General features: G+C 46.0%; 1 protein-coding gene across 1 annotated transcript in view; it reads left to right on the plus strand.

Annotated features, from left to right (window-relative positions):
* Positions 1-25,448, plus strand: part of INPP5D (inositol polyphosphate-5-phosphatase D) — a 50,572-nt gene extending 25,124 nt beyond the window's left edge. The window contains exons 4-28 of the mRNA XM_080349420.1: positions 1,543-1,714; positions 2,777-2,917; positions 7,395-7,482; positions 8,234-8,314; positions 8,483-8,554; positions 8,827-8,950; positions 10,065-10,171; positions 10,697-10,799; positions 11,303-11,499; positions 12,268-12,385; positions 12,886-12,982; positions 14,346-14,484; positions 15,147-15,255; positions 15,412-15,500; positions 15,721-15,802; positions 16,977-17,066; positions 17,215-17,328; positions 18,432-18,514; positions 19,547-19,634; positions 20,388-20,537; positions 21,307-21,400; positions 21,635-21,742; positions 22,338-22,610; positions 23,951-24,527; positions 25,311-25,448. Of these exons, the coding sequence (XP_080205546.1) occupies positions 1,543-1,714; positions 2,777-2,917; positions 7,395-7,482; positions 8,234-8,314; positions 8,483-8,554; positions 8,827-8,950; positions 10,065-10,171; positions 10,697-10,799; positions 11,303-11,499; positions 12,268-12,385; positions 12,886-12,982; positions 14,346-14,484; positions 15,147-15,255; positions 15,412-15,500; positions 15,721-15,802; positions 16,977-17,066; positions 17,215-17,328; positions 18,432-18,514; positions 19,547-19,634; positions 20,388-20,537; positions 21,307-21,400; positions 21,635-21,742; positions 22,338-22,610; positions 23,951-24,527; positions 25,311-25,313 (3,299 nt within the window). The 3' untranslated portion in view covers positions 25,314-25,448. The remainder of the gene's footprint in view (positions 1-1,542; positions 1,715-2,776; positions 2,918-7,394; positions 7,483-8,233; positions 8,315-8,482; positions 8,555-8,826; positions 8,951-10,064; positions 10,172-10,696; positions 10,800-11,302; positions 11,500-12,267; positions 12,386-12,885; positions 12,983-14,345; positions 14,485-15,146; positions 15,256-15,411; positions 15,501-15,720; positions 15,803-16,976; positions 17,067-17,214; positions 17,329-18,431; positions 18,515-19,546; positions 19,635-20,387; positions 20,538-21,306; positions 21,401-21,634; positions 21,743-22,337; positions 22,611-23,950; positions 24,528-25,310) is intronic.
* The last annotated feature ends 2,320 nt before the right edge of the window (positions 25,449-27,768 follow it).

The raw sequence follows: 27,768 nt of genomic DNA on the forward strand, positions 1-27,768 counted from the left end.
ATAACAAAGAGGTGTGATTGGCATCGTCCCAACTATTTCATATGAAATGTTGCTGCGGGTTCCTGACGCTCACTGGTCTTGGATCATTCCTTAGTTTTTTCCTGGATCATTCCCTTGGATCTGTCATTGTCCTCCTGAATCCCCAGGGGAAGGTCATGCCCACGGAGCCATCCTTCCTGTCCTTTTTGACATCTGTCCGGAAATGATGAGCATTACAATAAAACTCGTCTGAAGGACGAAGTCCCTGTGACAGACAGGCAGGCACGTGCACTAAAGCAGATTGATGCGCCTGTGTACATTTATGCAATCCAATGGATCTCTAATAGGAGCTGGAAGATTTTCATATGCAATTCTCATAAAGAAACAGAACAAAATTTTGCAAAGCTGCTCAGGAAAGATGTTCCTGGGCTTTGGCCAACTGCACCAAGTCTCCAGCTCTCAGGGTGGGGGAGGGAACTACAGCAAAAATAATACACAGAGAGGCGAGCAGCAGGGAATTAAGTTCTAGCCAAGACTAAGAGCCTTTAGATGAAGAGACATTAGCACTGGGGCTGGGCTGTTCATATACAGAATTTACTTTTCTTAGAGCACTTTGGTGCCATTGTACTGGAGCCATGTAGGGGCTATAGATGTCTGACCATCTTACATGTAGAATTGCAGAGGTGGAAGATGAGTGCCCAGGTCCCCTGCAGATGCACCACCCAGCTGTGACCTTGGAGGCTCTGTGAATCACAGCTTCTGCCCAGGAGCAGTGGATCAGGTCTGGGTTTCGCTTTGTAAGGAAAATTCCACCATTAGGAAATAACCAAACAAAACCTCACAACTCAAGCAGCTGCACATGACAGGTGTAACAAAGTGTTGGAGCAATCAGTACGAAAAGAAAGGCAACAATGGGTGGGCTAAATGGAGATGAACCCAGTCTGCTCCCAGGAAAGGGGAGTGCGCTGAGCAGCAGGGTGACAGAGCAGGAGAATCATTCGTGCTTCCAACTTGATGCCTGCAAGTCATGGCCAGATACTCAGCCCCTCTGTATTAGATTATGGGTTCCATTTTCTCTACCTGTGTTTGCTCACTTTAGCTGCTCACTTCTTTCCATTAGCAGCTTCTGGTCTGCTTTCCATCACGCCCTTCTGCCCTAGCAGCAGATCTCCATGATAATGGTAATGATGTGGATGAGGCACAGAGATGCTCTTAAAGCATTATATTCAAAGTAACTCATTAACCTTCACCTCTGCTGTGTGAATGGGACAGCAAAACCCATGCAGATGCGATTACGCTGCCAGGTGGAGGCAACACTGCCTGCGTGTGGGGTCCAAGCCTGGCAACTCAGCCCACTGGTCACACACCAGTGACATCCCTGAGGACAGGGCTGGGCCAATGTCAAGCCCTGAGCTTTCCAGCTCTGAACTGGGAGGCCTGTCAGAAGGGATAATTTCTGCAGTGACTGCCTCTGCCGTGCAGACCCTGCCTGGCCTGTGGGTGAGGGGAGGAGGGCAAATCACCGTGTGGGGATGACTGCACCTTTCCTTTCCTCCTTGGCAGACCTGGTACCCACGCCTCCCATCCTGCCCCCACGCAACGTCCTCGTGGCATTGCCGAGCAGCGAGACAAAGGAGGTATCGTCTCTCCCTGAAAACTCCAGGGTGGCAGATGTTAATAAACTGTCCCTCTCTGAGACACTACTCCAGCGACTGCAGTACCAGGACACAAGCAGGTGAGAATGACAAAGTCTCAGCCCAGCTCTGCACTTTCTGAGCCTCTCTCTTTAGGTCAGCTGAGGGCCTCTTTGATTCTGCAAAACTACTTCTCATTTATACTGCAAAATGAAGAACAGAATCAGATCTGTAGTGCATTAGCTACTCTTTCCAGTTCAGCTGTCATCTAGAAAAAATTACTTTTCTGAAGAATTAAAATCACCAATAGACTTTCCCCACTGAGGTATATTTTCCTAAATGATGGTAATAACTGAGAGAACTTGGTCTATTAGCCGTGTACCTAAACTACAGATTGTATCAGAAAGCACCAGCCAGTCTTCAAAAAGAATAAAGTTGTGTGTGGGTTTCCAGGTACTCATACTTACTGATCTACTCCAGCTACAGGTCTGACTCACATTGTCCCACATGGTATTGGTGTCACACCTGGACATGCACTGAAGCCTTAGAGGAAACTGTGTGGTATTTAATGACCAGATCTGTGAAGTTTAAAAGTAAAATAAAAATAAAATTAAAAGGCATCCCTGTTGGCAGGGCAGTGAAGGGCTGTGAGCAAATGGTGGTGCATGGCAGTGCAGGTCCTGCTGTGGTGGCCCACTAGCAGCTGGCTGACTGGGAGAAACCCAGTTCTGTTCAGCTGCCTGCACCATTTCATTGGCTATGCAGCCGGCTGGGACTTTCCGCATTTGACAGGGCACAAGACAGAACCTCAAAATGGGACTTGGTGGGGTGAAAGGGGGTCTTCATCTCCCCAGAGCCCCTGAGCTGCTATTAGCGACCTTGCAGGTAAAGCCTAGCTTTACCTGCGAAGGCTAATGCTCCCACCATGACTCTGGCAAAGCCAGGCATCACAAGCCTGTGGGGGGGATCCGTGGTCCAGTTCTGAAAACTGTGTGTTTACACTGAAATCCAAGCCAAACTGCCCCCCCCCCCCCCCCCCCCCCCCCCCCCCCCCGCCATCTGCCTGTGCTGGCAGTGAAAGTATCAGATAAATAACAAAGCTGTCTGATGTTTTGGAGCAGAAAAGAGAGAGCTGGCTTTTGACCTGTCTGTTTCTTTCACAGTGTCTCTGACGAGCATCTTAAACTCATCCAGGATTACCTACGGGTTCACATCATTAGTGACCTGGAGATGGTGCAGACTGGCTCAAGCAATCTTCCTCAGCTAAAGAAACTGCTTGCGCTTCTTTGCAAAGGACTCTTCAGGTAACTAAAGGCTGGTTTTCAGAGATCAGAATACAGTGCTGTTACACTATAGTCTGATGTGAGTTCCGTGTGCAGGCATTCAGAACCTGCATTTCTGGCACAGAAAACTGGCTTATGCTCAAAAACATTATATTTAGATCTCATGACCTGTGATTCTGACCCAAAGATGTGAAATCTATATAAAAGACATAGCTCTGACAGCGAAGTTTTCCTGTAGGCGGTTTCAGTCAGTAGGGTATTCTTTTTATGCTTTGTTTAGAAAGAAACAAAACAAAGAATGTACTAACCAATTAACCGCATAATTTGGTAATGCATATATGACACCCACAGAATTGTCAAGCACAAGTCGTTTATGGAAACAAGCACATATTGGTGTATAGCTATGTTTTAAACATTGATTCTCCTTGCCACTAAGGCACTGTGAACCAAAAATGGTTCTATCGATGTCAGTGAAGTCCAGCTCAAATGAAAAGAGAAACAAGCCTAGACTCTACAAATTTTACCTTTCCTATTTATAGACTTTCCAGGTCTCAAGTAGGAAAACTCAGATGAGGGTACTAAACCCTTGCAGAGCTCCCTCTTTCTCTGGTGGAAGGATGTGATTTCCTCTCTTGCTGCTTGTAAGCAAAGGAGATTAGTCCACACTTTTGCAGAAGTCTTGTAGCTCTATATGGCAGAGGGCACATACTTCCACACTTGTGTCTGCCTTGCAATATCCTTCTCTCCAGTGTATTTAGAAGCGAGGCTGGTAGTGCCACTGGTCTGATCTTGTTCTCCCGCAGCTCACCAGGGCTGAAGAAATGGCTAAAATGGGGCTGATTTCTTTGGCTTTAACCCATGGAAGGAAGGCAGGGAGTGACTGAGGTGCTCAGCTGCTTAGGACTGTGATTACTCCCCTGACATGGTGGGCATGGCACACGTTTTAGCGGGCATGGGGGGGTTGTGCAGCCCCACTCCATCTGCCAGGAGCCCTGACAGATAGGCCCCTGGCAGGGCTGAGGACAGGTTGTGCAAAGAGCTGCCCTGCTTCTGTGCCCTGCTCGAGGGTTTTGCTTCTCTGCGCCCACAGAGGGGGAGACCCAGGTGGCTAGCTAAGAATAAACCTGAACAATGGAAACTAAAATCTAATGAAATCACAAGTGAGAGTTTTATGTTACTAAAATACCTCCAGTACTGCTGTTCTGGTGATGCCTGGCTTTTTCCATTTCCAGCTTCTTATTCTGCTCCACCTTATCTGGGTTTCACAACCCTGCTCCTCATAAGCCTACATGGGATGGCAAGAAAGGAGAGGCAACAGGTCCACAACCCTCCCAAATGCCAGGATACCTTTTACATTTCCAGATTTTCTATAGGTTATTTTGGTGACTGGACTTTGCAAAGCATCATGCAGTTTTCCCCCCCATTCCCCACCATTTTCTTCCCATCCTTGAATTATTTCAGTTAGATGGAGCTGCCTTCTCAGTTTTTTCATGCAGGTCCAGAACTGCAGGCTGTTTTCAGTCCCAGTCAGATCTCTCTGAGGAACCTCTCCCTCTCTGGATTGTCCCATCCAACCAAACTATTTGCTCAGCTTCAGCTGACCAGTAGTCAGATGCTTAGGTGTCTTATTGTTTTCTGCAGTCCTACCCTCAGAGGTTGTCTGGGCTTTTAGCTTATTTCCCTTATCAGTCTTCTGAACTCAAATTTAATCAGTGGCATTGCCTAAATTTAGTTTTTATTTACTTTAGCTTTCTTCAGCTGCACAGGGATTCCAGCTGAATGTCCAGGTAATTCTGAGGCTGCTTCTCAGTGGCTGTGTCCTCTTCTTCTTAATCATGGTCAATTTCATTATTTTCACAATATTTGAGAACAGGTTAAAAAAAGCCCGGACTAATGAGAAGCAGCAATGTTAATTGGCACAGCTTGAGCTCTTTCATTGGAGCTGAAGCTCCTTTGAATTTCCTGGCACTGCTGAGGGTTTATGGGTGTGCAGGTTGTGGCTGAGCTGACCCCGGCTGTTTGTGAGCCGTGCTGATTTGCCCTGAATCAGAGATTTTTGTGATGCTGTATTCTGTCTTCTTCTTCAAAGCTCCCAGAGCCCAGCTGTCACTCACAGACACGCTGCTGTCACTGTGAAAAATGAACATCCTCATGCCCTTTGGCTGACTCACTTCTGAGTTTAATACTGGGCTGTGGATAAGCTCCGAGCTAGAGGGGTGCACACTGGAGCTGTCAGCAATCAGGAGAAGAAAAAAACATAGAGTGAATCCCATGGGGTTGGGAGAGGAGTTGGGCCAACTACTTGTGAGCAGTCTGTGCCTTTTGCAGTTTGTGTATTATCCATGGACCTGTTTCTGACCAAGGAGCTCAAGGGCCACAGCAGACCGGGATGCAGAGTTTGTGATCTCTCACCACTGATCCCTGATTGATTCAGCAAGAACCAGAACCCAGTGTGCCTTAGAGACACTGAAAACTGGTTTTAACTCTGCAGGAAGCTGCGGCTGCCTTCTAGGGCTAGCTGTGGCCACAGGGGTCAGGACAGCTATGGCACATCTTATCTGAGCCCGGAGGACAAGGGGACAACTGCTCCTGGGAGAGGCTGTTTGCTCTGGCAGCTGAGTACTCTGGCCAATGGGTACTTTTGTGAAGCATTCAGCGCTAAAAGCAATGGTCATACAAGGGTTTCTGTAGTCAGGGGAATCCTCCAGTGGCTGGAAAGCTGACTCATGGAGAACTTGATGCCCGTGTAGCAAAGAGTGGGGACTACCCACGTGAGTGGACTTTGTTCAGAGTTTCCTACCAACTTCAAGTGAAAAACATTACTAGTGGTCTATTCCACCTGCCACTATCTGAAACCATCATTTGGTCATCGATCACTGTCGTGCATGCTTCTGTTTATTCTCCCTCACTGGATAATTTGCTCACAGAGTTTTTAAGGCAGCTTTTCAAGCACTTGTGATACCAGCACTCACGCAATCATATGTGGAGACACAGACTTCTGACACTTGAATGAAGATCACTGCATGTATTTCCTTTGTACTGTCAAGAGAAGAAAACAAAAGGAGTTATAAGTAAAATTAAAACCACTTTGTGGTTTTGTTGAGTTTGAATGCCTGAAGATGTTCTTCCCCCATCCTCACACGCGTGCTACATGTTGAACCATAAACAGAAGGCAGTTTTCCCATGAGAAATGATTTCTGAACTGCTTCAAGCAGCTGCTGCTCTGCGTTTTCGAGGATTGGCCTACATGTTCTGTGCCCTTGACCACAGTAAATATCCTTTTATTCTTTTCAAACCAAACTTCACCTAATGCTCCTGCAGCTGCCTGCTGCCTTGTGGGGCCTGACTCCATGGCTGCAGAAATCAATGCAAGTCTTGTGTTTGGGGCCAGAACCATTTACTGACACTGGCCCTAGTTGATCCGAAGCTGAACTATGGTATTGGAGGAATAAGTTGAGCAGATCCATGTTCCTACAAGTGTCTTGTACTTCTGTGTGGCCCACAGCAAGTCTTTCAGGCTGAAATATCAAATGTGAGTGGTATTAATCATCCATGGTTCACCACCTAGGCAAATATCTAATCTTCAGACAGTCAGGCATATTTTCACTTTGGAGCACTTTTGCCAACAAACAGGGAGTAAAATCCGGTCCATTCAGACTTAGGAAAATGAGGGAAATCATTAACATCCCCTGTTGACTAGGCACAATGCGAGCATCCTCGCGCTGCTCCCCAGCATCACCTTCCTTTTGACCTGCGCTCCCTGGCTGCTCTTTCCGTGATAAGTCTTGTCATTATTGGAGCGTGTGGCTTCTGTGCCAAATTCATACAACAGCATTTTGACAAATGAGCATCCTGTGGAATCTAATTGGGAAATGCTGAAAGAATCTCATTGTAAACTGCGAACCGTTCCCATTCGAGAGATTAAAGGCTGGCTGTTCCACCCCCTCGCTGCACCCGGCCCCTCTTTGTCATATGAGCTGAAAATCTAAAAATTAGTTTCCTCTTCACCTCAGTGTCCCCAGCATCCCGCGTCAGCCTCGGTAGCTGCGCATGGACTGTGCAAAACTGAGCTGGAACTTTCATAGGCACCAAACTTCGCTGGGCTTTGAGATTTTTGAGTGTGCTTTGATCTTGAAGTTGGCATCGTTGGGTTGATGCCAGGACATCTTTCTGGGGAGATTTAGGAAGCTATCACCTCTGAGGAGCCAGCAGCGTGCCCATGCTTCAGCCATGGCAAAGCAAAGTCAGCTGCCCAACTCTGAGCTGCCTTTGCTGGCAGCATCACTGGGACAGCTGAGAAACGCTCTCATCACCTGTCCCACCACCTCCAAGGGCCATAAGCAGCCAGGGACAAGAGCATGACACATAGTGAGAGCAGGTCTGATGTGAATGTGGGCCCGTGGTCTCTGCAGCGTGGCTTTGTCCAAAGAGACCAAGCGCTGCCCTACCCAGGTACCTGAGTGCAGCCTTACAACCTCTGCTGTGTCTCTGTTCTCAGTGAAGCCTCCCGGACTCTCCCATCCCTGGAATCCATCCAGAAGGTGTTTGAGCAGCAGCTGCACCCCGGTATCCACCAGCGCTCACAGGTGAGTCGGCTAGAAAGTGGGACAAGGAGCAGAAAGAGGAGTGCGGGGGCTGTTAGCATGTGGGGAGGAGGGTTCTGGTTGCACAGGGGTGACTGGTGGGGTTCAGGTGATCAGTCACCGCTTCTGTTCTCTCTAGCCCCTCTCTGGCTGCAGTGCAGAGGGCACACAGTGAGTTATATCCCCACAGTTTCACTTCTCCCGCAGTCTCCTCTGCCTGCTCTCCCTTCCTGCCCCAGAGGAAGGTGCAGCAAACTGCCTGAGCACTTCCATCTCCACACCCTCTCTCAGCCTGTAGACCAGGACTGCACATTTCTCTTGCCATAAACTTCACTCCAGGATGTTTGGCTGCCAAATCCTTCCTTCCCCCAGCCCATATAAGTCCCAGGCCCTTCTTCTCCCTGCCAGTAGCCCAGAAAAACAAAACTTCAGGACTTCTGTATGTTGAACTCTGGATCTGGTCATGCAAACCTGTCCCACAGCAGCAAGCTGACTCTACTGCATGCCCAGCTGCCTCTAACCTATGGACAAGGTTTGCAAATTTGTCCTTCTGCCCTCCCATCGTTCTGCATGTCCAGCCCAATTCTGTGCTCTTGTGCTGCCCGTTGTAGGTTAGAGTGGCAGCAGCACCAGTGCTGCTCCCTGCTCCATGTGCGAGGTGTTCCCGGGGCTGGTCTGCTGCACCTCCTGTCTCTGTGAGTTTGGTAATTATGCATCTCTGTCTCTCTTTTTGTTTCAATATTGTGGTTATCAGATGCTCGGTGAAGCTAGTCCAGTCAATATTGTATCGAAACTCAACCAGCTGATTTCTTTGCTGTCTTCCATTGAAGAAAAGGTAGAGTTTTAAAGCTATTTTATGTTATCTTTTTGTCATCTTTTGTGCTTTTTGTTCATTATCAGTGCAATCCTCTGCTACAGTAGGATTTCTTTGCTCTGACTTCGTTACTCTCAATGTAGTGCGGAATTACTGAATGCAATCTGGTATGCAAAAATTCTTTTACAGGTGAAAACACTGTTGATTGAAGGTCCTGATTCAACACACCGACGCTCCCTTATCCCGCCTGTCACTTTTGAGGTAAACATACTTCTTTAACAATGCTGATCACAATGTGGAAGGACAGTGATGCAGATTTGTGTTGGTATCTTGGGTCCTGGGAACTTTGCTGTGCTGCCACAGAGATAACAGCTATTCCTGGATGCTGTTTAGCACTATGCAAATGCTTAGAGATGTCTAGTGGGATCGGCATAACGACAATATGTGTCCATGAATTCAGGCAAGTGCTGCATTTGTGATACACATGACTGAAGTGTAGATCACTTATGAAAAATCTTCCTATTTTCCAATAGGTGAAAGGTGACTCCCTAGGAATTTTCTCAAAAATACATCTCAAGGTTGATGTGGAAATGGGAAAACTGATTATCAAGAGAGCTAAGGATGGTCCAGAAGACAAGTTTTATACCCACAAGAAAAGTAAGATGCTTAAGGTCACAAAAACTTAGTGGTTTGGGTGATGGGGCAAGGTTCCCATGGGCCCCATGGGGGCAAGGCTTGGCCCAGAGTGCAGATGTTTCCGCCAGGTCCTGGGTGTTGTGCAAGGCTCTGGTCAGTCTAGACTGCTGATCCCCAAAACGGCCTCCAGAGCACAGGGAGTCATTATTGGGGTAACCAGCTTTCAGAGATTGTTCAGGACATGGCCTCCTGGTCCAAGTGGAGACAGTGGTAGCAGGACGGCAAGGGAGCAGGGTTTGATAGAAGATTCCCCATAGAGCTGGTTGCAATAGAACCATTTTCTACTGAAAAGCAATGTCATTGGAAAAAAAAAAAAACAACCTAAAACATTTTGCAGGAACATATTTACTTCTGTTATGATTTTTGGTGTCAAAAAGACAGATACTCAGTTTCAGTAACATTTTTCAGTGCATTTCCACTTGATTTTTTATTTCTATGCTAATCAATATCTCTACTGATGAGCTATGCCAGTTTGGTCTGTGAAGGTCTGATTCAAACAACTTCCCTTTATTTTCTGTTGTGTTTGTGGAAAGGCAGCTCACTGAGTTTGAGCCAAACACGGCAGGATTTATGAGAGGGTAAACGATGCCCTTGGGCTCTTTCCTGCTAGAAAACCAGCCTGTTGCTGGCAGTGATTGAAGATATTAGCTTTCATGTATGGTTTTCTCCAGCTGGTGTTCGTAATTACTTAGTTGCTGTTTAAGATGGGGAGGAATCACCTTTACCACCAAATGAGGTTTAACCTCCACTTTCACAGATGGGGAAGGAATATATTTAGGCTGGCTCAGGACAGAGATTTCCTGCAGGAAGCTAAGGCTCCACTGCAGACTGAAGGGCTTGGTGTAGGCAATAGCTCCAGGCAGAAAGAGTTTTGGAGGTCCTCTTCAGTTCAGAGTCCAAATCTATTCCTATAGGGAACAGAATTAAGCAACATTAAAGTGTATTTATGAGGGGCAAAGTGAGCCTCGGACATAAAAGACCATGTAGGTTGTGAGCCTGCATGCAGGATCCTGTTAGTTCTGGTGGGATTCTGTTTTTTCAGTGACTGCAGCTCATGACACCCGTCTCTGTTTAGTCTTGCAGCTTATCAAGTCCCAGAAGTTCCCCAACAAATTGGTGATTGTGCTGGAAACAGAAAAAGAAAAAACGCAGCGGAAGGAGTATGTTTTTTCTGATTCCAAGGTACATATACGATGTTTCCTTCCTGCCAGCCTGGAGCAGGTACCTGGGTGGGAGTGGTACATGGGGCATTTCTTGGCAGAAAGAGGAACTGTTGAAGGACAGTGGTTGGCTTTGCAAAAATTAAAGTTCTCCTTTGTTCTGGAAACATCCAGAAAATGAACAAGTGCATTGTGCAAAGGGAGATCTTGGAGAGGGCAAACATAACTGCTTGTCACTGAGGCAGGAGAACAGTGTCAGCAGGCAGTGAGAAGAGGCAGGGAGTTGTGTGAGGGTGGCTGCAAAAAGGTTCATACAAGGACAATCAAGAGGGAAGTCTAGGCTTTCTTCTGACCAGCCCAGCATGTGTTGAAGCAGTGCACAGGCTCAGTGCCTGAGAAAGTACCACAGGAAAGGCAGCTTCTTCAAAGGTTGCAGGATAGTGGGGAGCTAATCTGCCCTTCAAGTGTGCTGGGAATTTCCTGGTTCAGCGAGTTTTTCAAGAGGAGTTAACCATCTCATTAATTGTCACTTCTCCTCCCTGTCTAGAAGAGAGAAGGCTTCTGCCAACTTCTGCAGCAGATGAAGAATAAACACTCAGAGCAACCAGAGCCTGATATGATCACCATCTTCATTGGGACCTGGAATATGGGTATGGGCTTCCTTCTGACATGGGCGTTCCTTCAGACACTTGCCAAAATGCATGCTCACCTGCCCCAATGAGCTCCAGGCACCGTGTTTGTTCTGCTGCAGATCTGTACACTAGGGTGGTCTTCCACTGGGACAGGGGAAGGGCTGATCTGTAGGCTTATTCTTGCATACACTTTGACACTTCTCGTGGTCCCAGTGACAGGAAAATAAAGTTGGCCCTGATGGATACTGAAGTCTAGTGACAGGGACCTTCACACTTGGCTAGCCTTGGCCTTGGTAAGCTAATTAAACAGAGGAAGGTGGTCAAAGCAAAGTCACTCCTTCCATGTATCGAGTGCGGTTAAAATCTTTGTCACCTTAGAACAGTGTGCCCTGGCTGATATGAAACTGGTACAGGACAGAGTGAATGTGAAGCCTCTTATTTCTGACCCCATGGGTTGTCTGAGTCCTGGGTTTGACAGAACATACTCTGACTTACTTTGGTGTTTGATTTGTTAATACAAGGTGCTGCACCACCCCCAAAGAAGATCACCTCCTGGTTTCTCTCCAAGGGGCAGGGGAAGACCCGTGATGACACTGCTGACTACATTCCTCATGACATCTATGTGATTGGCACCCAAGAGGATCCCCAAGGGGAGAAGGAATGGCTGGAGACCCTGAGGCAGTCCCTGCAGGAAATTACCAGCATCAGCTTCAAAGTGGTGAGGGGTTATTGCAGTTTATTGCACATAACTCAGGCATAGGAGGAGAGTACATGTTGTGCAAATAAGTGGCATTTTGCCTATACGTCCTCCCCTCCCCTCCCTTTATTTTCGTTGCACTTGGATGAGGGAGAGAAAACTGAATCTGTCTGTGGACTCACCAGATCATCCCCTGGAGCAGGCTAGATGGGCATATTGCTGTCATCAGTGACTCTCCCACTGCCAAAGCAGGGACCTTGCCATGACACTCTTCTGCCTGCCACCCTGGGGCAGATGCTGAGTACCCGAGTCAAGGGATGATGATGTTTTGACCTTCATAAAGGAGGAGACTGTAAAACTTTCTGAGACAGCTGTAGCCTAGATCTCGTCCTATGCAACTGCACTTTCAAAATAAGATGGAACAGCATACATGGCACAGTCACAAAAGAAACTGAACCTTATTAAGGCCAGGCTTGGGCATTTCTGAGTTTCAGTGATGTCAAGAAACAAATCTAAGTGTATCTGGAAGGCCACAGGAGAGCAGGACTTATAACTGTCATGGTGATACGGAAACTTTATTTTGTGCAAGCAAGGCAATCCAATGATTAACTAGAAAATAGCTAGGTTCTTCCTCCTACCTTTGATTAAAATGATTCAGAGGATATTCTGAACACAGGAAGACAATTTGTGTAGGAGAAGTACCACAGAAGGAGTCAGAAAGGCTGAGGGTACAGTGCAGCTCTGCAGATACTTGAAGAAATATAACCTCTAACCTTCCCAACCCTGCAGATAGCAATCCATACACTCTGGAACATCAGGATTGTGGTACTCGCCAAACCAGAACACGAGAACCGGATTAGCCACATCTGCACAGACAACGTGAAGACAGGCATTGCAAACACACTGGGTAAGGAACAGAGCCGATCTTGTCCAGAGGACTGAGACCTCTTCAGTCTGTGCCAATACTGTCCCTGAAATGGAATAGCTTTATCCACAAGACTCCTTTGATTATATTTATGTGACACTAGTGTTACTAAAGTTATATCCCACTAACACTGATTATATCTTACCCTGTAAGGGAGGAATCTATTTGTGTGCATACTTGGTGCATATACATGTATTTATATTGCCAGCAAACACCTTTGACTGGATATTGGATTGCTCTTTCATGGGTTTCACAAGGAAATTGCACTTCTTTCCCTTCAACTGATTTTTTTAGCATCCTTAGAAAATTTGTTACCACAATCTGTGCTGTATGTACTAATTCATTCTGTGCTGACTGAGTCAAGTTATTTCTCTTCTCCATCCTCCACTTGACTTAAGATGTGCTAGGTGCTTTATTGTCTTTGTTAGGCTCAGCCTGGAGGTGGATTGATTTCTTGACATTTTTGGCTTATGTTTTCCCAGGTAATAAAGGAGCTGTGGGGGTGTCATTCATGTTTAATGGAACCTCCTTTGGGTTTGTTAACAGCCATTTGACTTCAGGAAGTGAAAAGAAACACAGGTAAGATATATCTTAAAAATTGGTGTTGACCCAGAGTGAAATGATCTGGGCCACGCTTGCAAGGAGAGTCCACCAGACACTCACAAGCATGTTTTCCTGACTACAAAAATTTGTTAAATGTTTTCTGAGAGGGCAGCCTGTGCTAAAGATCCTGCCTGCTATGTCGGTATTTCAATAAGTGACTTCTGCTCTACAGCCACACCACACAGTGCAGGTGAAATGGACAGCAAAATTATTTCAGAGCCAAGTGTAAATGTCTCCCACAAAACACTTATGTCACCTGTCAAGCAAGCCCAGTATATGAGGGAAATCAGTTTATTGATCTGTAATGTTCTGAAGAGATATAGGAAAGCTTTTCCCATCCCAGAATAACGTGCTGAAGAGGACAGTTTGCCTGCTCACTGTAGGCGGTGCTGTGAGCATGGGAGCTGTGCTATCTGCTGAGGAATGGCTCAGGAAGATCCTGCTATGCAGAGCGTGCTGTCAGGAGTGCCAGGAGGGAGGTGTGGAGCACAGAAACATCACCACGGTGGCTAATTCTCTATACTCAACTGTGAAATGAGTTTCCATGGTCTAGGCAGGTTCTGCACAGGACTGGAAGGCAAAGATCCCAACGTTGGTAGAAGATCTGTGCCCACGCAGGATGAGCTGGAGCTGTTGGAAGGAGTGGTTTTGAAAGCAAAGAGGACTTTTAAATTAAGAGGTTGGCTTTGCCATCTTTCCAGGACCCAGAAAATGGTGCAGGATCCCTTCACAGGGTCTTTGCCACTGATGGATTTAACTTCTATGGAAGGGTTCCCCAGGGCCAGAAATAGCTGCCAGAATCTAGTTATGTGTTTGCTGCTGAAGGCAACAATCTAATGCTGGGTTTCTGGGACATGCAGCTCAGAAAAGCACAACCGCAGGCAGCAACAAAAGTGGCGTTAGGACAGTTTTCCAGCCTTTCAACTCAGGTAGAAACAGTCCGACACCCCAGGCAGAGCAGTCTGGAGCTGCTGTAAATGCCACTGTCGCCTCCTGCTCCCCAGGCCACACTCGATATAATCCGCAACGTAAGAGCCGCTGGTGCCGTCCCATGTGTGCCGACACCAGCTCCTGCTCCATCCCCAGGCTGCACCGTGCTGTGACACTGGCAACATCCAGTAGGGTGGTTCACCAGGAGATGCTGAGCACGTTACCTGGGCAGATCTGCTGAGATGCAGCGTAAGGCAGGGGTGGCAAGGTCTCAGCTTTGGATCTGCTCTTCTCTAGATGTTGAGCCAAATCGGTTGCTGCCTGGTAAAGCTGCAGCCTCTGCCAGCCCAGGCGTTTAGAAGTCGCCTGGCAATTTAGTGTGTCAGGCAGATGTTTCTTGTCTTGACAGACGCAACCAGAACTACATGAACATCCTGCGCTTCCTGACGCTGGGAGATAAGAAACTGAGTCCGTTTAACATCACTCATCGCTTTACTCATCTTTTCTGGCTGGGAGACTTGAACTACCGTGTGGAACAGCCCCCGACGGTGAGGGACTCTGTGTGAATCCCTGGAGAGACAAAATACCATGTTGCTATAGAAGTGCTATGTTTTTCCAATCAAGGGCAAGATGGCAGAAAGAGGGGAAGCAGAAGGGGTCTCCAGGGCATGAGGCTGACACCAGTTGAGGGAGAGTAAGGAAATCCCCTTTGCCCTCTCCAGGGATGGATGGTCTCAGGGCACACCAGGAATGCCGGCTGGCACGCTGCTCCAGGCAGCATCGCTTCCCCAAACCTCCCAACTCTCCTTCCCACTGTGAGCGAGCATCTGTCCCTGAACAGCTTGATCCAGAGATTGCCTTTCTGCTCTATTTGCTTAGCTTTTAATGGCTCAGAACAGGCCTTCAGAAGCAGGCAAGCCGCAACGAACACTGGATGGGTTTCAGTAGGCATGAGACAACAGCAAGCCTGGTGTTGATGTGCAGCTCGTTGCATATGTGTATGTTCGTGTAGGGGGCATGTGGGCATTTTGATGCCTGTTTTGATAGACAAATGTTCAGCCATGCAGCAAAGACTGAGGCCTTTCAGTGAAGGGAAAGGTGGTGGGAGCTCTGTGAAACATTCAAGAAGCACTTGCTGGCTCACCAGTGAAGGGAGAATTTATAAGAAGGTTTTGCATCATCTGCAGCTCTGCTGTTTCCCTGTTGGCAGGAAGCAGAGAATATTATCCAGAAGATCAGGCAGCAGCAGTATCCGGAGCTGCTGGCTTTTGACCAGCTTCTCATCGAGAGAAAGGACCAAAAGGTGTTTCTGCAGTTTGGTAAGATTCTGAGTTTGTTGACAGGTTCCTCTCCCATTTCCAGCAACTTTCTCTGCCAGAGATGAGGTGGGGCAGGGTATACAGAGCAGTATCTGTCTTTCCCAGATGAGGTTTCTCAATGGGCCAGACTGTAACAGAGCTGTCTCTCTGTTTTAGAGGAAGAAGAGATTACTTTTGCTCCAACCTACCGTTTTGAAAGAGGTACCCGGGAGAAGTATGCTTACACCAAGCAAAAAGCTACGGGGGTAGGTGAAAACTGATTCCTTTCAGAAAGAAAATCCTACAGAAGAAAGGGACCTAACCCGATCTCTGCATTTTCTGCCTTTGTAGTGTTTTGAAATCAGTCAATACAAACAAAAAAAGATTTGACATGAATATATGGTGGTTGGGCAAGAGAATTTCCTGTTCTTTTGTGAACTGGTCCTTTCCCTCCCTCTTGACAGTCACTTTTCCTTTGGTTTGCAGATGAAGTACAATTTGCCATCCTGGTGCGATCGAGTGCTCTGGAAATCATACCCCATGGTGCACGTTGTGTGTCAGTCCTATGGTGGGTAGATAACAGATTGTAGATAGCAAAGCAATAGGCCTGAAACGGAAATGATTCAGAGCAGAGTCTGTAGGATCTCCCTGCTCTGCCAGGCACTCAGCAGAGGGGGACCTGATGTTAAACCAGGCAGAGGGAAGCTAAATCTCTCTGCCTGTAACCTTACAACATTTGGAACTAGTTCTGCTCTTTTACATGCAGAATACAACTCAGACAGCTACAGCTGTCCAGCTTTAGGCCATGCTGTAGGATCACTTTATGCCAGTTATTTCTTGGTAGCAACAACCACTTTTCCTGTGCAGTTAACACCAGGAGCTCCTGGCTTGATGGTGCCAGGAAGGGAGAACCTGTCCAGTCTGCAGAGGCTGGAGCTGCAAACATCTCTCTTCTGTCAAATCATATTCCAGAAGGACTGTGTAGTACCAAAAGCCTGTTCCTTGCTGAGAGGCGTCACAAAAGTGCAGTGCAGGGGAGAGACGAAGCCCACAAAACCTGTTTAAAAAAAGACTCAGATACTAGTTCCTGAAATTTCATCAACTATATGTAGGACCAAGCATCTGAGCATGATGTTGGTCGTTTCCAATGCATGCGATTGAGTAGAGGGCTGTAAAAGTCTCTTGGGGGATAAGGTGGACTGATGTGATCATATAGCCTGTAGTGATGAGATCTGTTGTCAAATAAACACCTCCAGAGAATCTGGCACTTGCTTTTATATACTGTTCTGTTCAGTGGACCAGCCTCACTGGAGCTCACTGTGTGCTTAGGTGAAGTCAAGACCTCACTCACTCACTGTTAATCATGGCCATGAGGTGCCCTGTAGCACTGCAGTAGCACCAGTGTATTCTGTGTGATTTCCTGCTGTATTTGAGCTTTAATTAGCTGTGCATGTTGCAGAGGCAACCAAGAATCCTCCAACTGCTTTTTGTGCTATGGGAATCTAACGCTGAGAGTCACTTGCAAAATGATATGGTAAAGTTGTGCCCATTAACCAGCTCTATGTATTTTGACAAAAGAGTCACGTTCCTATATACTAACACGAGATGATGTAGAAACACCTTTGACTAGAGACAGTTACCACAGCGACAGCTATGTTTTCTGGAAAATTACTGAATAATGTTTCTACCGCAGCGATCTCACAGAAGCAGGGCAGTAACTCTCCTCCCGTTCTCGTCGGCAGGCTGCACCACCGACATCATGACGAGTGACCACAGTCCTGTCTTTGCCACCTTCGAAGTGGGAGTCACCTCGCAGTTCGTTTCAAAGAACGGTCAGTCAGGCTGGGTGCAAGTGTGCTGGCCTCACCTTTTGGATGTAAAATGCAGTGCTTTGTATATGTTTGAAGGAAAGGCTGATTCTTAAAGAGTCCACTTTATCTCCTACTGAAAACGCCATTATTTTCCCTTCCTCTTTCCTAGACTCCAAATACACGGATTCCCAAGGGGAGATAGAGTTCCTGCACTGCTATGCTACTCTGAAGACCAAGTCCCAGACCAAGTTCTACATTGAGTTTCACTCTAGCTGCTTAGAAAGTATGGATTTGGACATCTTTGTTCTCTCTGTCCAAGTTTCCTGCTTGTTTAGATTAGTTCCCCTTCCTCTTGCTTTGATCTAAATAAGCAGCTGTGTAGGTCACTTGTTCCAGTGCAAAGAAAGAGATGTTCTGACAATTTTGTATTAGTTTAGAGGTCATCCTGTACGGTCAGCAATAGAATCCAAAACCCACAGATGCGTAGCTGCAATCCATGCTCAGATGTGTACCTTTCAATCACTTCCATCTTGTTTGGCAATCTGATCATCTTTTTCTTGAAGAGAAACATGCATTGTCCTTGCTTATCACACAGAAAATCTCTACTTAGCAGACAATTGATTAAATTTCTAATCATACCTGCTGCAAACGATCAGGTGGTTTCAAAATAAAGCATCTGCATTATGCTAATAAAAATAATTTAGTTACCCTGGTTTGAAAAGAATAAGTCAGAGGATCAGCTATCAGTGAAAGGGAAGGTAGTGATTTGATGCTGTAAAGGGGACTGTGTACCCACCAGTGCTGCAGATTTTACTCCCCGTCCCTGTGCTGCGGGGCTGTTTATGTAACGCCAGCCTACATGACCTCGCTGTGGGTTTTTTTAAGCGATCCCCCATCACAGGACTGCTCGTCTAAGTGGGACAGCATGCCTTCGGTGTGCGCTTCATCACATTATCGCATGTCAGAGCGCTGTGGCAAAGACAGTTCCATAAAAGATTATTTTTTGGCTGTATCAAAATTTGCATAAATTTCTATGGAAACAGTGTATTACAAATCTTAAATTAGAATTTCAAAAGTGTGCTATCTTGAGTGGCGTAGGAAGAGCTGTCATGTTCTTATCCTCCAGTCCATGTATGCACTGAGCTTTTCAGTGCCAAGTTTAACTGTAAAATAAAACCTTTTAACAATGCTCCAGTAAAATCACTTGTAAGTTTACTGTGTAAACATTCACCCAAAGCTCAGACTTTAAGCTTCTTAATACTTTTGAAGCGTGTGTCCAAGTGGGAAGATAATTCTAGGCCTTTTGGAGATCTAGCATCTGAAAAGGATTTGTAGCCAACTTCTTGCTGTCTCTCTTCTGTTCAACTCTTTCTTACCGCTTTGCAGGTTTTGTAAAGAGCCAGGAAGGAGAAAATGAGGATGGGAATGAAGGGGAGCTCGTGGTAAAGTTCGTCGATGCACTTCCAAAGGTAAACAAGGACTATGTTTCCATATCCATATGGAAGAGAAGCCATCCACTTGCATCCCATGAGCAACAATACGTCTTTTGCTTATGTAAATGTTACTTTCAGGAATGTGCTTGTGGTCTTGTTTACACTCAAAAGGGACTGTAAGAATGCAGGATGGGCTTAAGCTAAACAGAGTATGTTATAAGCCGGAAGGGCCTTCCTTGCCAGTGTACTTTTCATCTGTATCAGGAATTTTGCTGGCCTGATTATGTCACTCAGGAACATGACCTTTTTCACACCTTTTTAGTGATCATAACTGTGCTGACAAGTCTTTTAAGCAGGCCCCCCCTTTTTTTTTCCTTTGGTTTTAGATGGAAGATAAAACAGTTGTGCTGGAGTTTCTCTGCTCTGTGAGACACAGGCTTTTTTCTTGGTATTTTTGAGAAAAGTTGACTTTTTTATCCGTGTTAAAAAGACTATCAGTGGCCAGAAGTAGTGTTCTGCGTGTCAGTGTCAAAGATGAGTCCAATTCTTGAGATGGAAGGTGTTCTGCATTTACTGGCATGGTGGGAGCTGGAAAGAACTATCAGAGCTCTTGGATTTGGAGCACATATGTGTGTCAGCGCCCCTCTGAATAGCCCAGAAGAGCTGCTGACTTTGGAAAGAGTGCCTTACACTGAGAGACTGGGGAAAGACACTGCGATAAGTGATTGTAACAACAGCCAAACAGATTTTTGGGAACAGACTGTAATCAGAGCCTGATCACTTCCTCCTAGAGCAATTTGCAGCCCTCACTGTAGGAAAAAACTGCAGCTCAGCCCAATGTGTGTGCATTCTGTCTGCTGTGCTGGGAGCGAGAGTGGGGACACTCCAAAAGTGTGTAGCCTCCTACCACTGATCCCCAAACATCATGGAAGAGGCTGATCCTGGGGGTGACATGGTACCCTCGTGGTTTGTCCAGCTGAGGTTTGCTCATTTGTGGCTGAGGCACAGGCAGAACCGTGTTCCTGTAGACCACCTATTGCACTGACCCACATTAACTTGTCTTTGCAGCTGACTCCAATAATTTCAGACCCAGAATACCTTCTGGATCAACACATCCTGATCAGCATTAAGTCATCCGACAGTGATGAATCTTATGGTAAGTGCTTAGCTCTGAAGTTCTGCATGAGTCAAAATCTGCTTAGATTTTTCCGAACCGCTGAAAGAGTGGGAGACAACAGAAGTCACTCTTACAGACTGAATATCTATGATGCTCAGACTTCTGATTTAGAACTCAATACATACAAAAATACATTGTGGACAATATTTTGTGAGGTAATGATGATTAGAGGAATATGAACTAGAACCAACGATGTGTGTGAGCTTTACCAGCCCTAAAAGAGCAGTGGCTTAAAAAGAAAGAGCTTTACAAGAATTAAATAGGAATCAGTCTCTTTAAATGGGTTTATTCAGAACATATAAGTCCTGTTTCACTTGTGCTCACTTGACGCATTTCTCCTGGCTACAGAAAAGCCATTGTCAGTGCTGCTCACTTCCAAATTCTAACCAGCCGAAGACTGCCATCCTCACCCACAGAATGCTCTTTGCCAAAACCTCATAGACTGGAATGGCAATCACAGGCTCATGTTTTCCTTACCAGTAATAAAAGCTCAGAACCCCGTAGTCACGTGCGGATGTCTCCAGTTCCCAAATCCTTCACACATATGTGAAGAAGTGAAATGAATGCCCCTGATTTCTCAAGAGATGCTACTCCGTACTGCAATCCAAAGCAGATTCTCTCCAGTAATCTCAGCCGTGTTGGTATAGTGAGAGTAAATGACGGACATGAAAAAGAGATTTCAATGCTTTTTTTTCTCAGTCCCAGGCTCACTGTCTCCTTGTCATCCCCTAGGGGAAGGCTGCATCGCCCTGCGAATAGAAGCAACAGAATCCTTAGTTCCTATCCATGCTGTGCTGACACACCATGGTGAGAAAACAGGGGTCTTCCAAGGTGAAATCAAGTTACAAACATCACAAGGAAAACAGAGAGAGAAACTGTATGGTAAGGAACAAGATCATTGCTGCAATGCTTGCTCTAGAGAATATCTATCTCCAAAGATTTCTGACAACTGTCAAGGAATTGAAAATTACCTTTGCAGTGCTTTTAGTCCCAGAGAGGCAAGAGCTTTTGATACCGACTGCAAGGAGATTGAGTATTGTTAGTTCTCAAGAGTATACCTGAGCTCTTTCAGAAAGACACAGCTATTCCATTTGAGTTTTTCTTTTTCTTCATTCAAGTAAATTCGGCAGACTGAGAGAGCCCCCTGTCTGTCACTGATACTGGTTTTATTGAACGGTGAGACCTTATTTCCACTTGCAGTGGCCTTATGACAAGGTGCTGAAGCTCTCCCTGTTCCATTCGCTCTGGGGAACATCTGTAAAGAGCGTGTGAGGCTCTCAAGGAGCAGTTCCTGAGCTAAAAGATCACAGACCTTGCTTATTTTCACCTTGGTGTCTGTTGTTCTCTGTCAGAGTACAAAGGCAGCCTCATGACATTTACTATTGTTCTTGATAGTAAAATTACCTGTATGTGACTTTCTGGGGGATCATGACCTTTGTATTTCAAGATACACATTTTTTCCTATGTCAGCAAAACATGATCTGTATTAGTGGGCAGTTGAACACATAACAGCAACAACCATTTAAAACTGTCCCATTGTCATTCTGATAGACAAAGAGGGGTGCCTTAATACAAGCACTCACACAGAAAACTCAGGGAATCAGACTCGGAAGCTGCCAAAACACTCTTTTATGCCTTTTCTTTCCTTCAGATTTTGTCAAGGTTGAACGTGATGAAATAGCTGGGCAGAAACCAAAGAATGTCAGCAACTTGGAGCCTGGCAAAGACTGGGATCAGACTAACAGGTAAAGGGCAAGTGGGTAAGTCGGTTACAGAAAACTGGTTGGCTCGATAAACACCGAGCTGGGCTTGCTGTGGGAGCAGCATTGATCACCATGGTGAGCACTGGGATGCAGCCTTTGTGGCTCTCTGGTCAGGGCTGGTCTATGCTTCTATGCTCAAAGCTTCAAAAGCTGAGAATGGTTAGTCAGACAGGGTCCCTGCACCCCACTTAAAAAGGGCCCTTTTATTTCCAACAGAAAGTCAAAATGTACACATCTGATGGCCAGAGAGGCAGCAGCCATTGCTCGCTATCGGGGAAGTGCTTCCTCTTCTCCAGAGAACCCGGGAAAGGAGGATATGTTACGGTAATCTTGCTGCTTTACCTCTGCCAGTGCGGGGTGGGAAGCTGTGCCCAAACTACCTCTCTTTTCCTTCCCAGGAGTGACAGGACGCTTCTGGGCAAGGCTGTCCTTTCACTCCAGTGTCACAGGCACCTTTCTGTGCAGGTAGCATCCTGCCTTCTGCCTGCTTGTCGGTACGAGCACACCTCAACAGCCCAAATGTCTCTCCTGTTGTTCCAGCAGCATTTTCCCATGCTGTGCAATGCTGCCAAGTACAGCAATTTGCCTCTTGTTTGGAGCTGAGCTGCTGGGCCCAGGAACCCATAAAAGCCCCCAGATGTGGCTGCAGAAGCTGAGCCCTCTCTGCAGCCTGGAAATGGGGAGGTAGCCCTGACCCAGCTGCTTGCTCCCCAGTGAGCCAGGGGAGGGAGGCACTAACAGAACTCCCACTTATTCTCCGATTCTGAAGCAGCACTGACAAAAACAAACAAACAAAAAAAAGAGTCGATGTAGTGAATCTCAGCAGTCAGTGAGCACCAACTCCTTTGTCGCTGGCAGAGAGACAAAAAAATAAATCTATTTATGTGTGTATCTTCCTAACAATATTTCTTTTCTTCAGCAGCTCCACTCCCACAGACATCAGCAACCCCAACTACCTGGGGATGGCTGCTTTCTCTCAGCAGCCCTCTGCAACCAGCCAGCTTAAGCAGATCCCTTCACCAGACCAGCCACCTTCTCTCTGGAGCTACGAGCAGCAGCCCAAGGAGACGACCTCCATAATGGGACAGAGTCAGTCATCCTCCACATCACCCTCCTTGTCCCCTCTGTCTCCAAAACCGTCCCTCCAGCCTCCAGCAAGCAGAAGCATTTGTAGTCGGAGTCAAGAATACCTGTGAGTCTTTGAGTTTTGCACTGGGGCTTGTCCCCTCTCTCCTGTCATTCTGCACAGTCACTGTTTCATTATCTGTACAGAGAGTTTAAGGTGCAGCGTGTTCTTTCAGTCTTTTATCTCTAGAATTAGAAAAAGATTAGTGAAGGACACAAGTTCAGATGTCACATACTCAAAGAAAACTAGTGTAGTAATTCCTCAGACTTTTGTAAAAGGAAAGCCAAAAATATAAGTTTAATCTTCTACCAAGAGAAGAAGACTATAGAGATGACTGTAGTAATGAAGAAGGAAGGGGAAGAGTGTGGCATAGGCATATAGCGTTCCACTGGATGGGAAGGAAAGCTCCTTCATGTGCTGTACATTAAGCACTTTAACTGAATTTCTGCTTACACTGCCACACAAATGTCCAGTTGCTGCAGAAGTTAGTGTCCATGTGCGATATCTGCCACAAGTCTGGATGCAGAATTTCCTTTCAGCAATTGACAATATCCCGTACCTACCAAACCTACGAAAGGGATGGGGCTGCCCCCCTGAGCATGTGTACGCACTCAGTGTTCTCCTTCCAGACCTCTTTTTTGTAGTGACAGCTGCTTTCTGAGCCTGGATGAGAGTTCCCTGGTAAATGTATGTGACACTCCAGATGAAAGACTTGCCAAATCAGGTCAAGTCATACAAAACTCATGAAACCTCCATCGTCCCATGGTACAGCTGTGCTGTCATTCCAGCCTGAGCCTCAACTCAAATTGCTCAGCTGTGAACACGCTATGGTTTCTCACCCTGCAGTACAGAGCTAGTACTTACATATTGTGCATTTGGGTGCATTAAGGAGTTTTATTCCTTCCTTAGGAATACGATGTGGCATTGGTAGCAAGAGGAGATTGACCTAGTTGTAAAATGCTACAATATGATGTAAGCTCTTATGTTAACTGTCCAGACAGCCCTTTCAATCCTCTCTGCCAGATCAGAGGATTCTTATTAATATTTAAAATCCAATCTGTGCGTGTCGCAGATCCATCAAAGCACTTTGCACAGTTTGGCTCAGCATCTTATCTCTGTTTAAAGAGAAGCCAAGTGTCACTCTGACAAGACTGTAGTCCAGTGGGGAGTTTTTACAGTGTTATGCATATCTGCTCTCAGGTGTCAAGTTAATAATGATTAAAGAAAGTAAAAACAATACACAATTCTGTTCTCTCCCCAAGAGTTTAATTGTTACTCTGTTAGCCCTTTGCACAGTCAGTTTAATTTTATCATGTTCATTTCCTATTAATTTTCTCTTTAAATCAACTGATATCTCTTGCATGCTCTTTACAAGTCTCCTTTTTACACTGCTTTGATGACTGTAGGCCACCTGAACTGGGGAAAACCACAGCAGAGCCTTTGCTTCAGGAGGAGGGACAGCAAAAGCCAGAGATGTTTGACAACCCCCTTTATGGCTCTATGGGCTCCAAGGCCAAGGTGGCTCCAAAGAAGGAGCAGGACTACGCCAAGGCTGTGCGAAAAGAGCAGCTGCCGTTGCCTGATCAGAGCTTTCATCTTGCAAAGTCACAGGAACCCGAGAGCAGCAAGAGCACCAGCAAACAACCAGCACCACCTTTCCTGGTCCCCACGCAGCGATTTCGGTCCTATACCTGCTCTGGCCAATCTGAAGAAAAGAATACAGGTGAAAAGACTCAAGGCAAATCCAAGATGACTGTGCCATTAGAAAACTCAGCGCCGCTGAAAAAAGTGGTCAAGCCATCAAGGTCTGAAGTCAACCCAAGCCTCCAGGGCCAGCAGAACAAGCCGCCCCTTCCCTCCAAGAGCCGGGCGGTGCTGGACATGCAGAACTCCAAGGGCCGAGACTATCGGGACAGCTCAGAGCTGCCGCACTCTGAGAAGCACCGGACGGAAGAGGGACCAATCAGCAGGACGACGACACCGGTGTGTTACCTGTGGGAGTAAGGCAGGGTGGAAGTTTTGTTGGGCTGTAGTGTCACAGCAGAATAGTCCTATAGTGATACTGGCTTAATCATTCTGCCCTGGCTCTGTATTTCTTACCCAAACTCAGAGCTCTGTCCCACAAACCTAGAGGACAGGCAGAGCAGGGGTTGCAAGGGAGAATCTCAAAGCAATATTGCTGCAGAAGATGCCATGTTGTGAAACCACGGCCTTCATTTTGCATGAAGGTTTAACTTCTGGACCATTTAAGCCTGATGGCCAGAACAGGAATGCAAATAGTCAGCTACTTTGTTACTGCTCCTTCCGTGCTTATTGTGTTGTTTCTGAGAATGTCCAAACTTGGCCTGACAGCACAAATCTACAGTATGGGCTAAAAGATTTGCTTTGCTGTAATTAATAAAAAGGATTGGGGGTTGACCTTTAAGATCCCTTCCAACCCAAAACATTCTAAGATTAAAAGTAGTTATCTATAGGAAACGCTTATCAACTTAGAACAGTGATGTCTAAAAACAACACTGAACCCTCTACAGAAATAATCACACATCTGCTTTTCTGGGCTGGTGGTTTTTTGGTTGTGTGTTTGTTTAGGTTTTTTTCCAGAGTGTCATGAGCTGGGTGAGGAGGAGTAGGGGAAGTCTAAGTAAATGGGTTTGAGAGGAAAAGAGACCCCACTTGGGCAAGCTGTAGGATTTTTTTTTTTTCCTTCTCCATCAAAACTTTTAGAATTGTCAATAGACAAGCTGATGTCTTCTCTTGTCTCTACAGTGAAAACACCACAGCAGATGGCACCCGAGGAGGAATCCTGATGGAAAGAAAGATGGAGATCACAACTTTGTCACACTGATGTCCTCTGGTCTGGTTCTAAAAAGACGGGGGATTTTTATTTCTGAGGTTGTATCCCTCTCTATGATTATAAAAGTGTTCTAGGCTGAGAAGTTTATCCTGTGTGGCTCATACCAAGAGGAGCCAGGACCACGATACCAAAGGCAAGTTAGCCTTTTGTAGTGTCACTTTGGTACTCCTGTTAGGAGGCAGGTGGTTAAGTACATGTGTTAGTAAATGTTTTGAAAAAGAGGAAGGTACGGTATAAGGATCAGGAGAGGGAAGGGGTGTATTTAAGGAACCCTCTTTCTACAAAAGCAATTTTTAAATTTTGTGTTACAGGATTCCTATTGAAGAGTGGTATGTAAAAGAAAGCATTTTGAAAGCGGTACAGCTTCAAAAGCACCTCCTGTCCATGGAGCAAGGAGGTAGGGGAGGGCGGGAGAAGAGTTTGAATAGCAGATAGTGGTGAATGTCACACGCTGTCCACAGAGCCAGCTCTGCCTCTGGTGTGAGCTCCCAGGCTGCAGCCGTGTTACTTGTGCCGAGTGCGAGGGCTGGCCCTTGGCACTGTAGCTCGTTTTTGTTTTCCTAGCAGGATATGCTTTTGTACCCCTAACAAATAAAGGGCAATATCAGAACTACATGTAGAGGTGGGAGATGAGGCAGTGTCCGTGGGCAGCCTAGGAGTTCAGCTGCCAGGAGAGACGGACAGCTGTCAATCCAGCCTGTCTTAAAGCAAGCACTCTGCCTTGGAAGGACACTGGCCGGCTGGTTGTGTAGCATTCCTAATAGATTAATGCTGACCTTACTGTACACTTTTGTTCATTGACTGAGAATGAATAATGTTAACATACTTGTAATTTCTGTTATATTCATGTTAAGTATTAATGCCATGGTTACAATTAGGCTATGCCTGTTTGTGACTTAATCGTTGCTATTGTTTCCATGTTGATTACTTAAAAATAATAAAATAGTCACCTTTCTGATCATTCTTTACTGAAAATTCAGAGCTGCCTGCCACACGATTCAGTGTTAGCTGGGTGTTACACCAGAAGAAACATCAAAGGCACCAGGGAGTGCAGGGAAGGTACAATGCCGCTGCAATATTGCAACTGAGGATGCATTTGTCTGTGTGCACAGAATCTTCGTGGATACAGCCGGTTTAAAAATTCTAGCACCGGTAAGCAGGTACAGTCACTAACTGTATAAGTATAGAAAACCTACAGTAATTTTACTGGAACAGAAGAGGCCAAGCACAGGCTTGTGAGAAGGGGTGGAAGGGGACAATCTGTAAAGCAGAAATGTTTTTAAAAGAGAGGTTTTTCTGCCACGCAGGTTGGAGTTTCAGGCATTATCACTGAAACATCTGGCTCTCTAACCTACAAGTCAGCAAGGCAAGCCATGAACTTACATTCCTCCTGCTTTATTCAACAGAATCCTCTCTGTGTAATCCCAATAATTCAATAGCTGTGATATTTCTCTGGCTCTGGGGAGCATTTCACTTTTCTATTCTAGATTGCAGGAGAACTTGTATGGCCACAAAGTAAAACCTCACTGGAAGAGGTGAGCTTTCTGTCTGATACGGAGAGTTAGATCGGTTCCTGCTAACTGTGGTGTGTTCTTATATATTTGGTGATGGAAATGTGACGATTTCTACAAGAAGTTTTTAACTTCTCAGCCATGAGACAGGCTCAGATTCCCCGTGTTTATCCACTGACTTCCTAAGCTGTAGAAAATAAAATACATTCCCCAAAGTTTGCAAAATGAAAGCTTGATATAAAGCAAGGATAGCTTCTTGCAAAAAAAGATTCTCCTAAGTAGGAATACTGCTTAAATTTGGCACAGATTTGCAGATGAGCAGAGTTTGAGAAAACTGGACTTAGTAAGGCATAATATAACATCCAGGTACTTGATCTGGCCTGTCCTTTAGAAAGGTGTCTTGCTGGGGGAGATGAGAAGCTCTCTGCCAGGTTTCCAGCAGAACAAAAATGCATTACTATTCCCACGCTGAAAATGCATTATTTACCCAGCTTGAGAGCTGGGTAAGAATTATCGCTTGTGGCTCCAAAGAGAGTCTGAGCTATTGTCTGTGACAGGAATGACAGCAAATGCCACCACACTTTCTGCAAGTGGAAAATGTTCAAAAAAAAGGCTCTGTAAAGAGCTTTCTGAGGCCTCTGCAGAATGGAGAGCTCTCAGCTGAGCAGCTCACATATGGAGTGGCAGAGATGGGCTGGTGCAAAATGCTGGGGCACAGCACAATACTTGTCTTTGCGGTAAGAGCAGCTGTACCATGAGGTGGCAGAGTCAATAATGCCAGATCCGAATATCAGAAAACCAAATTTAACAAGTAAGTCTTGTGCTTATGCTTGCTTTGTTTAGTTTTTAGTTTGTCATG

Source organism: Nesoenas mayeri, assembly GCF_963082525.1.
Source record: "Nesoenas mayeri genome assembly, chromosome: 9".
In the NCBI taxonomy this organism is placed as follows: domain Eukaryota; kingdom Metazoa; phylum Chordata; class Aves; order Columbiformes; family Columbidae; genus Nesoenas; species Nesoenas mayeri.